The sequence below is a fragment of the Ciona robusta genome, chromosome 4 (genome assembly GCF_009617815.1).
Source record: "Ciona robusta chromosome 4, ASM961781v2".
In the NCBI taxonomy this organism is placed as follows: domain Eukaryota; kingdom Metazoa; phylum Chordata; class Ascidiacea; order Phlebobranchia; family Cionidae; genus Ciona; species Ciona robusta.
The window spans coordinates 2745732-2762322 of NC_143238.1; the positions used below are offsets into that span (position 1 = coordinate 2745732).

Below are 16591 nucleotides of genomic sequence, written 5' to 3' on the forward strand. Positions count from 1 at the left end.
GGTATTCATCAACCGTGACGAAACATAGACAAATAAAAAATACTTTATTACTGCTGTAAAAAAACGGAATTGCATTTCTTAACAGAAAAAAATGCCATTTTATATTATTTACACCTCTGGACTCTGACATAATTGCCCGTTTATATTGAGTTCCTGAAATGTAAGTTTAATATTTGACCATTTTTTTATATTTGACTCTCAGTTTGAGTGCGTGTCCAAATGGGGAATTCCCTTATAAAATCCCCCGCCTCACGATTTCTTTATTTTCTGTATGTGTTTTAAACCTAATGTTCTTTCTGTATAACTAAATTATAACAATTTTAAATCTAGAAAATATGGCGGAGTACTTCTACGATAAATGGACAGACTTTATTGAGTGCTGGGTCACACCAGTTACAAGAACTCTACAGGAAAAAATGTATCAAGCTTATGTAACAATTTGCTTTGTTGTTAAAATCATACATCTACACTACCTACACTTAAAACAGGCACGTATGTCTGTATACTGTATGCTATTTATAAAAAATTTCAATATGGTTAAGAATAAAAACCTTTTATGCTATCAAGTACTTGGGTAAAGGTTAATTATCAACTGCATTCAAATATTTGAGTCTGAGTGTCAACAAATATTATTGTTTGTTTTTATTGTGTTTGATTATTTAGATTTATATTGCGCGAACTTTGCATTGCGCTCTTTGTCAACTCTTCATAGAATATCGTGAAGAATTATTCCAGGTTTGTGGTTAGTGAATGGCGTATCGCATATGGCATATGTATTTAGTGGCACGCAATACTAAATTATAGCAATTGTTTAACTTTTAATGCGAAGCTGATAGTCACCAATTACTTCTAATTTAATTTACGCTTTATTCCTGCTCTATTTTCTCTCCTGATAATATTGTGCTTATTCCTTTTAATATCACTGCTGTAATTAAATAACTCTTTTCTCTATTTTTTTCAGACTGTTACTAATCATAAAACAATTCTGCTTTTAATGTTCACTTAACCTTTATCTGCGTCAGTTATTAGTGATTGAATTGTAAGCTTCATTTGTGGCACAGTACTATATACCCTGTACAGTACTATATATTGTAGAAGCATGTCATCAGCATTAAACATTAAGTTATTCTCATTGTACCTATTTCCTAAAAGCATGATTGCATCTCTTTGTGTCACTATTACAGCACTATACTTCCTTTTCGAGAAAAAGCTAGATTTACTGTTGTGTTACTTTGGTTGCAGTGAGTTGTAATTATTCCAGGGCGTTTTATCTGCTAGTACAATATTAACACCAGCTTTGGAGCAACAGCATAACTCAATCGTAGAGGCAAAAGTAGAGCGGTTTATAAAGAAGTTAAAATTGCCGATATTAAGTCAAAAATACAAGGAACAAATTTCCTATGCACTTAATGTGTATTTCTATCATGTAAAACATATGGCTGTCGAAGCCAATAAATCCAGCCAAGTAAGTTGATATAATAATGAATGAATTTAACTTATTTATCTTCGCATAACAGTGCAATAAAAACATAGAAGTTAATTTTATACACCTGATGCCAGATTATGATTTACCACATATGTAACTTTTTGGGTGACTGAATAAATATTTTTTTATGTATGGCTGACAATTTGACAATCTATTGAGTTAAAGCATTTTTATCATACCTGTATAAAATAATGTTCTTCACTCTGTTTTGTTTAATGTATTTATCGTTAAAATTAATATTCTTTACCTTAATATTTAGGATTTTCAGTTCGGGCAAGTTGTTGTTCAGTTGGTAGCTGGTGACATTGTAAAACAAGAATGTGATGTCATAGTAAACAGTGTTGATTCTTCATATAACTTAAATTTAGGTAATCTTTTTATACCATACATAAGAATATAAGATACATTTGAATGAATGAATGTGAATGTAACTTACTTTATCCTCGTGTGGCCGGAAAAGGACAGTCATTATATGCCAGCTTACGAGTTACCAAGTATGTTACTTTGTGGGTGATTATTTTTGGGGATTTTTTATGTGTGATAGCTGATAATTTGGATAACCCATTTATAGTGACCAGTGACCACTGGATAACCCATTTATAGTGACCAGTGACCACTGAGCAATTGTTATGGTGCTGTGTATATTACTTATTGTATTTCCGTGGCAAGGAAACTTTATATGTGTAATTTTTTATTACAGTAAATTGTGTCATAGTTTCTTTTTTGGCAGTATCGTAATTGGTGACTTCTATCATAGGCAAAATATCTGCATCAATATACAAACACGTGGATAAACAAGTCCAGCAAGAATGCCACCAGAATCGCATAGATGGATGTGATTACTTTCGTTTAACAAGTGCTGGAAGTTTGCCTTGCAAGTGGATCTTGCATTTTGTGGTACCTGATGATCTTCAAGAGATGTCTGATTCATTTCTGCAGCTTTTGCAATATGCTGATTCTAATGCTTTGCAAGCTAAAACAATTGCAGTACCATGTCTTGGAATGGGTAAGTTCATTTTTCTTGGTAAGCAGTTATTTTACAGCCTATTTCCGGCGCCGTGGCTAAGTGGTTAGCGCGCCTGCCTCTAACCCAGAGGTAATTGGTTCAAGGCTCATCGCTGCTACCATTGTGGGCGTATGTGTCCTTGGGCAAGACACTTAACGGCAATTGCTCCAACCCAGTGGTCACTAATGGGTTGTACAAATTATCAGCCATACACAAAAAAAATGAAACAATCCCAAAAAAATAATCACCCACGAAGTAACATACACGGTAACTCGTAAGCTGGCACGAGGTGTATGAACACCCGTGTTATAACGACTGTCGTTTTCCGGCCACGCAAGGATAAAGTAAGTTACATACTTACATACATATTTAAATTTGTTCTGAAATAAAACTCATGCTCATTTAATATTTACATATTAACCTGCTATTATATAAACCTGTTTTAATTAAATAACCGAATGTCCTAATAATATATTAACTTTATTTGGCTCTGCAATACAAGATGTGCTGCTATTACGGTAGCGTAAATTTAGAACTATTTTAAACAGAAAAACAACAGCGTGGGCGCTACATCTAGCAGACAAATGAACCATTTATGTTTAATTATTATCAACTCGTTAATTTAATCTTTTTATTGTTTGTTTTTGAACAGGAAACCAGCGAAAAAAACTTGAGTCTGTTATTTTATTCTTCAGAGATTCAATACAATGTTTCACATGTTTTGGCTCTGTAAAGTGCATTCAGTATATCAAGATCATAATACAATCTAAGTCATATCAGGAGTTTTGTTCTTGCTTCCAACACAGCTTAAGTCAGTGTTATGTAATTAGTATGTAATAAATCCAATGTATACATAGGTGACCTTTCATGTTTTGCGGCTTCAGGTGCAAAAGACTATTAAATTAACTTGTTTAAACTTCTCTACTGGTACTAAAGCTAATTTATGTTCGTTGTTAAGCTGTACTGTATCATGCAGTTAAAAAATCATGCCACTACAAAAATATTAACAAACATGTTGTAGAATGTATGCCTAAGTTATGTGAGTGATTTTTTTCATAAAGTTAGTATTTATTTTATGTCAGTGATTTTCGTTTTAACATAACTTCTCATATAAACCATTCTTTGTATATTTTAGCAAGCAGTCCGGTGGAAAATGGTTTACAACTGAAAAGAGGAACAGTTTTTAACAATGTCCAAGTATGTGCATTTTAAAACTAATTGGGTTTGAACTTGTTCTATAAAATATGATTCAAGTTTTGAGCATAATTACTTAATTTTATTGTTTGGTTTGGGTATAAAAACAATAATTTATATTCTTTTAGAAATGGAATCAATGTCAGTTTTGTGAATATGTAGCTCATAAGCTGCAACTCACAGAGATAGAGGAATACAAGTTGCAGAAGATTGCGTGTAAAACTCGAACCAGTATTTCGACAGATGATCCGAAAAGGTGGATTGTTCAAAATCTCATTTTACAATTTTTGCTTTGGACTGCATGTGTTCTAAAATATTTTTATCCAAAATCAATTGTATTTTCTTTTTTAGGATAAAAATCGAAGGCCTTAAAAAGGATTTTGTGCTACGTGCTGTGCCAAAAGTTACGAAGCTTCTCACAAAACTTAAAGCTGCCTACACAGTTTCAAATCATGTACAATGGTTTTATTGGACAAGTTATAAAACACTGATACCATACAATACTGCTTCATCTTATAAGATAGAGATGGCTTATCTTGATGCAAAGAATAAGGTGTGAAAAAATAAAATTAAATTGCTACTATCTAACTCTTTATAATGCAATACACTTCTAAACAACTTACTTTATCCCTGTGTTGAAACAACAGTCGTTATAACACGGGTGTTCTGTTTTATACACCTTGTGCTAGCTTACGAGTTACCAAGTATGTTACTTTGTGGGTAAATTGTAATTGCTTGACCCTCACAATTTTCAATTTATATTTTTTGTAAATAACTTTTAACAAGTGTAACATGATTTGCTTGTTTTGAATTCAGGAAACCTACGATGCAAATACTATTGTTGTGTTTGCTAATCGATGGAGGCATCAGATCAACTTTGAAAGAATGAAATACTTTACCATAGATTCAAAGCATACTGGAAAATTGCTTCGTAGAACAAATGGTTAGTTTTTACTATTTGTGACAAACCAGTGTATTTCTTTGTATGTTAAACAAATGTATTTTTGGCAAATGTATTCTTGCAATGCAAATTATGAATTCTTGCTTAAGTGCATTCTTGCAGAGAATTGCTTGGTAATGTTAAACAAATTACATTTCCTTCATATAAAACTAAAACCAGGTAACAAATGGTAAACCCCCTGTGATTTTGTAGCTCCTTGTTTTTGCCTGATAGCAATCGTAGTTAAATTAAATTGATAAGTAGGTAATAAAATGATTGTTATGCGAATATGTTTCAGATCTACCTAAAACATGGGATTTAACTGGAAAGCCAAAATACTTAAATTTTGTCAATCCTCAGTCAAAAGAATACAAAGCTATTGAAAACCGCTTGACAACTGCTGTTCCAACCATATCTGACATAAAGGTAATTATTAAACTTAATAGAATTTTGATTTTATTTGCTTCACAATTATGAATGAATGTATGAATGTGACTTACTTTATCCTTGCGTGGCTGGAAAACGCGGTAACCAACTGTGCTAACAAATTATGTATGCTAACAAATTATTTGTATGTTTTTCCTGTTAAGTCAGTAGTTAAGTTTTTTGTTGCACAATACCCACTTTATAGGCAGTCAGAATTATCAATATTTTTTAAGTTCAGAAACTTAAGCATTTTGAAAACTTAAAATTTCAGATAGAGAGAGTACAGAATGAATCACTGTACCGGCTGTACAGTGTTAAGAAACATGAGGTTCTTTCACATCTTCAGTCTGATCGTGTGGCTGAAATGGATTTGTATCATGGTAGTCCTAATTATGAAACAATTGCAGGAACATATTTTAATCGTGGATATGCAGGAGCAACAGGTATTTATTACTTTTAATCACATATCACTGTAATGTTTGTTTTTTTATTCCTTTTTGTTAAAACTGCTATTGTAGTTTGCTTATTTTTATCAGGGAAAAAAACTGTTTTGTTTATTTTAGTTAATGCTAATCTAACCTGGAGAAAGTCAAGAAAAAAAACACAAATGAAGTTATACTCTTGGTAGTTGGGCATAAGGTGTAGGAAAAGGGCAAGTTATAACAACTCTAGTTGCTCCTCCACCCAAGGAGAAAAGTGTCTTTATTTGTTTATAAAACCATTTTTACTGTAGATCAGTTCAAACTAAATGAAGGTAATGAATGAATGAATGAATAAATAAAAAACTAAAGTCTTGCTTTAATAGGAACTCTTTATGGCAAGGGTACATATTTTGCTACTGAATTGCAAACAGCTATGAAACATTGTGACCGTCAAGATGGATACTATACTGTCATTCTAGCCACTGTTTTGACTGGCAACTATACAAAAGGTTATGGAAACATGAGAGATGCTGGTGTTAATAAAAATGGTGTTTTGTATGATAGTTCAGTTGACAACGAATCAAATCCAAAAATTTTTGTTGTGTATCACGATGCGAGTGCATACCCCAAATATGTGGTAACTTTTACTACAAAAAAGTAATTTTTACTTAATTTCTTCACTTACTAGTTTGTATTTCAATTTAATAAGTGCCAGCAATCATTTTTATATTTGTAATTAGTTTATTAGTTTCTCGTTTTTTGATTACTTCCTAGAAAATGTTATTATTCCAATTTAATAAGTTTTTATCATTTTTATATTTGTTATTAGTTTATTAGTATCCCGTTTTTTTATTCTTATTCACATTTAATAAATTTTAATCCTTTTAATTTTTGTAATTAGTTTATTAGTATCTCATTATTTGATTCCTTTCTGTCAAATATTATTATTCCCATTTGATAAGTTCCAATCTTTTTAATTTTTGTAATCACTTTATTAGTATTTCGCATTTTTGCGATCATCAACTCCCTATAAAATGCATCATCAACTCCCTATAAAATGTTATTATTACTGAACTTGCTTTCATTCTACTATCTACATCTTTCTTCACTGCTAAAACAGTATTCATTTTGATTCTCATATTACAATAACTTACTATAAGGTTGGACATCATTATTTTCCGCTATGGAGTTTAGAGCAAGCATACAAAATGTGTTTGATAGACAGTACTGTAAGATGGCATACCATTAGCACCTAAATCCCATATTTCTCAAGCGTGTTTTCAAAATGAACAACCTTGTTTTAGAGTCCTGGGGATTTAGGTATATAAGTCTTTTCTTTTTTTGTTTACTGTTACTGGAAAAGGAATGAAAAACTAACTGGAACATGAAAAGAAATGAAAAAGGTCTTATCTTCCTCCACCCTAATATAGGCCACTTTATTAGTTACTTATCAAGTGTTAGAAAAGTAATTTTCATTTTATTTAGTTTATAAATTGTAAGAATTATTAATACTTATCTTATGAATTTGTTGCATTTAAAACGTAACATATATAGTAGGGTGAGGGAAGATGGGGCACATTTTCAATCTATTTTCTCGACTCATTCGGTAGTCAACAAAAATATATTTGAATATCATGGTGTCCTATCTTCCCCCGCCGTATTCTATATATACTGAGTATTTTTCAGACGTTTTAACACTTTTTATTAGTTGCAGAGCGTTGTCATATTTGGCTTCCACGTTTCGCACGTATGAATACTTTACATTGCACAGACATTTAACAACAAACCATTAATTTCTGGGTATCTAATTACGTTTCCTTTCGAGTAAATAAAAACATTTGTCTCGGGCTGCATCGGTTACGCACATTGTACATTGCGCATCTTATAGGCGCTCGCATATACATTTTCAAGAAACAGAGTAATAATAACATCGGCAAAGAGTGTCAGTATAGAATTATAATTGTTTGCATTAGCCTTAAGGTAAAACAATGCAGTTCATAAATGTTTTCTGCACATTTTATTTATTTCTAATCCAACTTCGAAGCCTTTCAGGTAGGCTACTGTACGTTAACAAAATTACAAAACTGAGTTGTTTTTTTAACGCATTATAAATTATAAGATAATCGAAATTTTATAGCGCTTTACTAATTATAAGATAGCCTAATCGAAATTGTATAACGCTTTATTAAATATGGGATATTTTTTCACAGCGGTTTGCTCAACGCCTCCAATTTCCGAGAACGTTGCATATCATCCTAACCAGGCGACATACAATTCCGAGGATATTATTTACTACGCTTGTGCAAATCGCCTCAATCTTATACCAGCAGAACAGGTCTCCAACTTCTGCACAGCAAATGGATCATGGAATATAACTAGCGCACCTACATGCCAACCAGGTTAGTTTTGTTGTTTAACTATATAAAACCTTTTATTGTATAGTAGGGTGGAGGGAGATCACATTTGGCACATAATATCCAAATATCCTAGTCGTGTTTTAACAATTCCCATAGGTCTATTTTGAGATTCGTGAGGGTACGGTTTATAATTCTTTGAATGTTGTTTGTTTACTAACAAATGCGACAAAACAATTGAATAGAAAGGTGTCCCATATTCCCCAATCCTACTATGTGTAAGAGCATGTTTTTATAGCCCACTAATTTTCAATAATAACTACGTCAATCAAATACGTTGTTTTGATAATGTTGTGCCTTGCGTGTATAAAGGCCTAGACAGATATAATTTCAAAGAATTTACCTAACATACTTTTGTTGTGTACTTTTGAAGTACAGCATAACGCAATGTACACTTTTTTTAGAAACGTTGCATTTATAAACTAGGTACAATATAATAGGAAACATAAACCATTAATAATTAATTAAAACATCTTTAAATATTGCAGTTTGTCAGTATCCGCCGGATGTTACGTCCGGGCAAGGCAGCGTGTCGCCAAATCAACAAACATACCAACCAGACCTCACTGTAAACTATATTTGCTCCAGCACAAGTTTCGTTCTAGGCAATGCTAACACTACATGTCAAAATGGAAACTTTCAATGGTCTAATTCACCACCAGAATGTGTTCCTGGTAGGTTTATGACGTCATAAGCAACACATAATTGTTATTTTAGAATTGAAATACTAGAATTTTGATCTGGTGGTCAGTAAAAAAAGCAATTTCGTCAGAAACGTTGTTATATTTGGTTCAACAGCCACGCTTTTAAAGTAACGCTGTTTCCCACACATTTTATCTATATATTCATTTTGCCGTTGATTCCGTTCATGGGCGTCGCCAAGGGGTGTCTGAGGAGCCATGACATGCTCGCCTTTTGTTAAATTTAAATAAAATGATCTTCAATATCGTTTCCTAAAAGATAATAAAAAAATGTAATTGTTTTTTTAACTAAGCAATCATATGTGGCATAGGCTGCCCTCCTCCGCCGGCCCCAATGAACAATGCAACTCAAATTGGCTCCCACCCAACCGGATACAGTAGCAGAGGTACACAGGTACAATATGGTTGCGATGCAGGTTTTTCTGTTCAAGGGACAGATACTTTAACCTGCAGCGCCTCAGCAGTTTGGATTCCTGCTTCGGCACCAACTTGTGTTCGCGGTAAGTCGATTGTACAGTATTATGCTGTGTGATAGCGTATATACTGTGAAATAGTAAACATGACATCGTCAATTTGTAATGTTCGAAGCGCAGCCCATTATAAAACCAAAAAGAACATCATTTTGTTGATTTTTAAACATCACTTTAGTAGCATAAACTAAATGAACATTTTTGTTATACCAGTTTGCGGAAACCCGCCGCCAGCTACAGGAACCGGTGGTTCCTTCTCGCCAAATTTACCATACTATCCTGTTGGCACCGAAATAAAGTACACTTGTTCTGGTGCTTACAATGTAAGAGGACCAGGTGTTAATACTTGCAAGTCTGACGGGACATGGACATATGTTACTGGAACCACTTGCGAAGCAGGTACTTTTTAATGTCACCATGATGGTATCACTATTTAAAAGTTTTTTTTTGCATTCAGGGTTAAATAAGACGCACTGTAAGATAGTCCAATGTTTGGCTTAAATATAAAATACAAAACATATCAGCACGGTCCAATATATAGTAGAGTGGGGGAGATAGGACACTGTTCCATTTTATTTTCTCGTCTCATTTGGCAGTAAACAAAGCAAATTTAAAAAATTATAAAAACCATATCCTCACGGTTTCATAAGTTTTATAACCTTATACGACTTCCATAGCCCGGTATTTGTTAATTATTTAAAACACCACCAGAAAATTTGGATATTATGCGCTAAACGTGTCTCATCTTCCTCCATCCTCCTATATCATTCTTTTCTACAGAGAACATAGTAGCTTAGGAAGCCAACACCAATTTATATTTCATAGTTAATAATAAATGCCTTCATATTTTAGTTTGTTTTACACCACCAAATATTCAACATGGAACATATCAGCCTCAGCAAGTCTACTATGGTGTCAACACCACTTTGGTTTATACCTGCCAAACAGGCTACGTTCTGTCCAGTACTGCTCCCGTTGTGTGTGACCATGTAAATTTGTCTTGGAATAATATACCACAGTGCTTAAAACGTGAGCTTTTTTATGTTTATTTACAAAATATTTAAGATTGCTTTATTTCTGAAAGAAGATTATAGGCCTAATTTAATTGGTTTTGTGTCTAATGCGTACAACCCGTATCGGGGTGTTTCAAACTGTTGTACAGTACTGTGGGGAAAGATGGAATGTCGTTATCACTGAAATCCCGTATCTTCTGTTCGTTTTTAAACAGTAATAGCGCTTTATTAGCGTCGCAGGGATACAGTTTTATTATTCTGTAAATATGTTTTCACTTACCACTACAGAACAAGAAAATAGAATGAAAACTTGTCTTATCTTACCCCACCTTATGCCTTACCTGCAGGAGATACCAGCTTAGACGTTGTGTTTTTGCTCGATTCTAACGACGGAGTTGAAGGCACAAGTTGTACACTAAAAGAATCTGAACTAAATACCTTAAGACCGTTTGGTCCTGGCGGAGTTTTTACTTCGATAAATTTCCCAGTGTCATTTCAACAGAGAACATTTCTTGAAAGGTACGGCATTGAAACAAAAACAACGTTAATATCTTAATTACTGTACTACCTCTAGTTTTCAGAACCAATGGCGAACAGTGGAGCCCAGTTATACAAGACTAGCTATTCAAAATCATGACGGGATGTGTAGTAACGGACAGAGCGCTTCCATTCGAACACTCGCATCGACCGAAAGCCTCACCACCGCGGTAATTATATACGTATGCATATACGGGTATAATATGCGTATGCTTTTATACGGTGATCGCCCAAGTATGCTCCTAACAAGGTGTCCTGTACCTTGATAGCTTGTGAGTTAATAAAAACATTGGTTTAATACCCTGTATGACCTAAAACCAAGCTCATTTTTTCTGCACTCTTGAATGGGTACATAAAATATGTTATTAGGGTGGGGAAGATGGGACGCCTTTTCAATCCATGTTCTAGTTTAATTTGGTAGTAAACAAACAACATTAAACGAATTATAAAACCGTATCTTCACGACTCCCATAAACCGTTTGTTAGTTGTTTAAAACACGATCATAATATTTAAATATTATATGTGCTAAAAAGATCCCGTTTCTCCCCACCCCACTATATATTTCTTTACACTTTCCAGTTTTCTACTTTACAAATGAATTGTGGAACAGCACAGGCACTAGCTGCCCTGCAGTGCGTTTTGAGCTACCAGCTACAAGCTGCACAAGGCGAAAGACCCAATGTCACCAATGCAGTAATCGTGGTCATTCCGGACATTACCTCTGCCCCAGCTTACTCCCTTGTGTTTAGAAGTTCGTGTTTCAAATATTACTTTGCGGCTGTTGTAAACTTATATATGCTCGAAATTGTTTGATGTTTTGAATTGAAATTGTTTGATGTTTTGAAAAGAATTTTACAGAAATGTAGTCATGTTCATATAGTAGGGTGGGGAAAGACGGTACAGCTTTAGCACCTGGTATCAATATATCCTGATCGTGTTTTAAACAAATAACAACTTGATATGGGAGTAGTGAGGATACAGCTGTGTTATTTTTTGTTTACTACCAAATGGGACAAGAAAGTAGAGTGAAAACCTGTCCCATCTTCCCCCGCTCTACTATAACACGTGCAAATGTACGAATTCGTTTAAAACGTAAACACAGCGCAATGTCCCCCATTAAATACCGTATTTTATGTTTTATTTCCTTTATGCAGATGCCTATTTGACCGGGCTGAGTTCTATTCGGTCAAGCATATCTGACATATTCACAATCTCTACGCTTCGAACTAATTCAACCAATTACCAAACCAACAAATCGTGTAAGTAAACCTTAATATTTGGTCAGGTTTTGCAATCATAACATCTCTTTAATATATAATAGCTTTTAAGCGACTGTATATATATTCATCCGTTACAAAAAGGCGGCATTGTATATATAGTAGGGTGGGACAAGATAGAATGCCTTTAGCTTTTAATATCCAAATATTTGATCGTACTTTGACCCATTGACAACGGTCTATGGAAGTCGTGAGGGTACGGTTTTATATCTCTGTGTTTACTACACCAAATAGGATGAGAAAATAGAATGAATAGATGTCCCATCTCCCCCACCTCACTATAAGATAATAAATTGGTAAAGATAAAATAATATACACAAAACACTGTTTCAGATCTAGAAGAGTTTGCATGCGGAGTCTCTGGCAATTGCACCAGGTTTATTGGATCGGTATTCAGTCCGACCGAAGCAATCAACCGAATGAGAAGTTATTATCAACCTTAACCGACGAAACATCTACCTGCAATATAACCCCAAAGCTACAATGTTATGTATAATCATAAAGCTAAAATATACAGGTGTTCGCGACTGTACTTATCGCAACAAAAGTTTGCACACAGCCGCTCCGAATGTCGAACGGCTGACAATGCGTTCAGGTTTAGGGCCATGTCGCCGGGTACTTAGGGACTTAACGCACCGAAAACAATAAAATGCTTCTTCGTAATCTCGCTCAATAAACAAACAATGTCCAAGATTGTAAATGTTGCGCATTAGCGCTAAGTTCTGGCTTTTATCTTGATGGTAACGAGTGGTTCTGTAGCAGATTTCTTCTATTAGCCAATGTTTGGCCTCATTATACTTTTCTACTTCCAAATGGCTAATGGAAAGCAGTTCTAGAAGTTGAATAGTGTCTGTAACTGCAAGCAGGGCACCGCTATTGCGCTGGTAAAACAACAGAGCGGAACTTATAACACTTTCAATAAGCATTCTTTCTCCCGAGCGCTTGTACACCTTATACACTTGTAGCATTTTCTCTATTAACTTAGCACAATGTGGATTAGGATGCAAATTCCCGGTATCTCCCATGTTAACTAAACGGCGCGTCCTTCTTTTTATAAAACATTGAAGCTGCGCCAGCCCGTCCGAAATTCTGCCACAATGTAGGGCGGTTATTACAATATTAAGGTTACACATAAACGCCTTCTTTGGGTTATCTTCGATCAGAGAATACTCAAGAAGATAATGCTCCAATGCTTCTTCGTTGCGCCCTAGCTTATGACACGTAAAGCCAATTTGAGCGTGACAGTCTGCTACCGCCACGGGATCAGGTTCTATCGTATTTTGTAGTTCTATAAGATTTGCTACATCGTACTGCACAAGCTCTTGATGTTCACCTCGCATTAACAAACAATCTTTGTAACCCAGAAGAACCCGTTTCTTCAATACAACTTTGCTCTTGACATTGCGGTCATTTAGCAAAGCTGAAAATATAGTCTTCGCCTCGCTAAACCTTCGCATTTGCATGAGGCACTCCCCCTTTAGCAACAAGTTGTTGTTTCTCAATAAAGGCACTTTATAGTGATTATGCATAAAGACCTTTTCATCCTGCCGACCTGGAATGTTAAAATCCAAATTGCAATTAGCCAGCATGTTATCCGCTTTGTTATAAAGTAGTAGGGCCTTATTTAAGTCTCCCAGCTTCTGATAAGAAGCCGCTTGATCCGACAAGCACAGGTGCATGAAGTCAAAAGGTACTAACTGCCAATCCTTCACCCCTATAGCGCTGTTAATCACAGTTTGAAATATATCTATGGCTTCCTTATACTGGCCTTGCAAGAATTTGGTTCGACCGGCAATTTGCATGATAAACCCATAGTAACCATCCTTTTGACCGGTTTCTTTCCATGCTTCCCATTCCACAAGCAAATGTTCGAAAAGATGAAGGATGAACATTATGTTAATCTTTTGATGGATGGGTACTTCTTTCGTACTTGTCTTCGGAATAATAATCTTAATTTGCGCATCTTCTTTATCTTCTTGGTTTAGCCACAAATAAAACGAACTAGCAATCCGGAAAAAGTCGTAAACGCTTCTTGTTCCAAGCGCTGTCATCACATCTAAAGGCTCATTAGCATCATGCGTGTAAGGTGTGAATACACCGTTTTTAACCTCTTTCTCCATTGGTCGTGTTGTGCTTATAAAATCTTCCTGGCCGCCTAGATGAAGATACGTTTTAATCCGAACTTCGCACGCAACTGCGACGGCGTACAGAAGCTCGTTAGCTTGTTCGAAACTGATCACTGAGTTTGTCAACAGTTCTTCAATGATATCAAAGCAACTGTTCGACCGTGCAGCAAATACTCGACCCAACAAAGGAATAAGTATCGTTACGCTGCGATAAATCACTTGTTTGACATTAAACAAACCCGTTGATACTGTGGCGTCGATCATGTTTTGAATCAGCTCCCAGTTTTTAATATTTTCTTTCAGTTTCTTTACTTGCCTTGGATGGGAAAGTCCAAAGTTTAGCTGCGCCATCTTTTCTTTAGCCTTTGCTTCAAAACAGCGGTACACTTCAATGTCTCCAGCAACAAAACACGTTTTTGTTAACAAGTCGGCAAGGTTGTACCCGTTTTTCAAATCCTCCTCCGTCTCCATGTAACGCAGCATTTCAGTGACTGGCTTAATCAACTCAGTTGTCCAAGGGTTGGACTCGGTTGCTCTTTGTTTTCCAAATGGTGTCTTACTAGCGTGAGTTTCGAAGCTATCAAAGCAAATACCTCGAGGTTGAATATCGTAAAACCAACTTCGACCGTTTTTATCTGACAGGCAGGGGACAGACACACATCGAAGTATAGTTTCACCCAGATTTATCAAAATCACTAGAAATATAACAGAATACCACCTAAAATACTCTTGCATGGCTGTGTAATCGTTAGATTTCTCCACTCCATCCTCGAGCACGATAATGTTTTCAAAATCAGAGTACGGGGTGATTTCTTTCCTAGCCAATGAACCCATTCCTACATGACTAAACTTGCACGGCGGTGCACCTAAAATCCGAATGCAGTGGTCTGATATTGTATTCATCAAATCTTGGTACTGTGCTGTCACTTCGTCCTGCAGTTTTCTCACAGCAGCAACTTTCTCAGTTTCACGATCCCGCAGTCCAGCTCCGCTGGCCTCCCATGGTATATTTGCCGGCATTTTCTCCACTGCCCGCTTGGCCCATAACCTCATTGGTTTAACATGTTGTATAAGAAGATTTCTAGACACTGCGGTTAAGTCTTCATCTTGAATAATAGAGTTAGATTCGCGCAAAACACGGCTGCAAACTTGTTGAAGGTCGTAATGTATTTCAGACACATTTTCCGGCTTACGATTAAGTGCTGAGTTCAAAAGCGCAACTGAGTATATAAAGTTCTGCCCATTCGCTGTTCGCGAGCCGTATATTAAGCCAAGTTGGTGAAATATCTGAGCCGCCTTTGCAGAATCGGTTTCCCTACCTTTTTCATCACAGATAGCTCGTAAATCACCTGCTAAATCCGACTCATTCATCTACACATAATCAAAAATATAATTTATGTTGTAGTAATCAGTACTAATCAAAATATACGTCAACAACATACGCTGCCATTATGACAATATAGGCCTACAAGCAGAGAGACGGTTTATAAAGAGGAACCAATAGCAAGCCACGCTCGACTGCTTTTCCATGGACTTGTCTATAGTGTTTTATTACTCTGACAACAATTGTGTGTGTAAAGGTATCATATAAAATAAAGTGTATAAAAGAAACTATGCAACAGTAAACAATGTACGTGTGAATATTCGTTTTCAACGCCAATATTAATATTTAAAGATTTATAAAATCGTATCTTCACGACTCCAATAGACCGTAGTTAATTGTTTAAATCATCTAAGTGTTGGAATATTATGTGCTAAAGGTGTCCCATTTTACCCCCTCCCACCACTATATATTCATATCATATACCACTAACTAAATGGTTTTAACGCTATTTATATATACACCTGCGTAAATGGTCCAAAGACTCTAAATTCTGAATATTTACTGATTGTAATCTTTTCGAATGGGAATATAGCAGATGCAACGAATTCACAAAACGAAGAGAATCACCAAAATGGAAATACTTGATAACAAGACAAGGGTGTTCCCAAAGAACATAGAAATCAGTAAAGTGTTTATACTTTGTGCAAGCTTTTGATGTTCAATTTATTTATGCAAATTACAGCCATCACTTATAAAACATACAAAAACAATCACTCACAAAGTTTGGTACTGTGTTTAATTAGCAGAAAGCATGTACATAAATTTTAGTGCATATTAGATGATACCGTACATGACAGCTACAAAAGATGGTTGTTTATTGATATATACTATACATAAACAACTTTGTCTTTCAAATTAAAGCGTGGTTATAGCAATCTATATTATGATCAACTATTAATGAGAATAACACTCCGCATAAAGTTGTGCTGGTGTTATAGGAAGTCTAGCCATTTTACCAGTTAAGGAAGCTGTACATTTCTTCTTAAACTATGTGCCAAACCTTTTCTCAATAAAGTATTGCTTACAACCTTAAAATAACCTATCACTGTATGAACGAACTCTGATTGAACAGGCAGGACCAATAATTCCGTTTTGTTTAAATCTTTTCGTTGCTGGCGGTTAAAATTTTAACTTTTCAGGGTGTAAGCATACGTGAATGAAATTTTAAGATGCACCAAAATATTTACGTAGTGT

At 35.2% G+C, this 16591-nt stretch overlaps 3 protein-coding genes across 5 annotated transcripts; 2 read left to right on the forward strand and 1 right to left on the reverse strand.

The window, feature by feature from the left end:
• Window position 1: 1 nt before the first annotated feature.
• Window positions 2–6633, forward strand: LOC149736596 (protein mono-ADP-ribosyltransferase PARP14-like). Of its 3 annotated transcripts, none has more exons than XM_089877293.1 (14): window positions 2–160; window positions 331–488; window positions 664–735; window positions 1262–1465; window positions 1746–1854; window positions 2244–2492; window positions 3145–3303; window positions 3628–3689; window positions 3815–3942; window positions 4038–4239; window positions 4503–4629; window positions 4925–5052; window positions 5324–5495; window positions 5858–6633. In XM_089877293.1, exons 2-14 carry the CDS (start codon window positions 336–338, stop codon window positions 6133–6135), a joined length of 2043 nt encoding a protein of 680 aa, XP_089733419.1. In that variant the 5' UTR covers window positions 2–160; window positions 331–335; the 3' UTR covers window positions 6136–6633. The 3 variants fall into 3 exon arrangements, 2 of the variants coding, with proteins under 2 accessions (XP_089733419.1, XP_089733418.1); XR_016384969.1 differs by lacking the exon at window positions 2–160 and adding an exon at window positions 5616–5806 and having other exon boundaries at window positions 220–488; window positions 5858–5995; XM_089877292.1 differs by lacking the exon at window positions 2–160 and having other exon boundaries at window positions 223–488.
• A 684-nt stretch (window positions 6634–7317) lies between these two features.
• Window positions 7318–12587, forward strand: LOC149736597 (coagulation factor XIII B chain-like). Its single transcript, XM_089877304.1, has 11 exons — window positions 7318–7526; window positions 7685–7873; window positions 8377–8562; window positions 8901–9089; window positions 9273–9458; window positions 9912–10088; window positions 10420–10591; window positions 10647–10779; window positions 11190–11361; window positions 11765–11869; window positions 12221–12587. The coding sequence occupies exons 1-11, from the start codon at window positions 7463–7465 to the stop codon at window positions 12328–12330; spliced, it is 1683 nt and encodes a 560-aa protein (XP_089733430.1). The 5' UTR covers window positions 7318–7462; the 3' UTR covers window positions 12331–12587.
• Window positions 12421–15765, reverse strand: LOC149736598 (uncharacterized). The gene has a single exon (XM_089877267.1). It carries the CDS (start codon window positions 15382–15384, stop codon window positions 12421–12423), a length of 2964 nt encoding a protein of 987 aa, XP_089733393.1. The 5' UTR covers window positions 15385–15765.
• Between the last annotated feature and the right edge of the window lie 826 nt (window positions 15766–16591).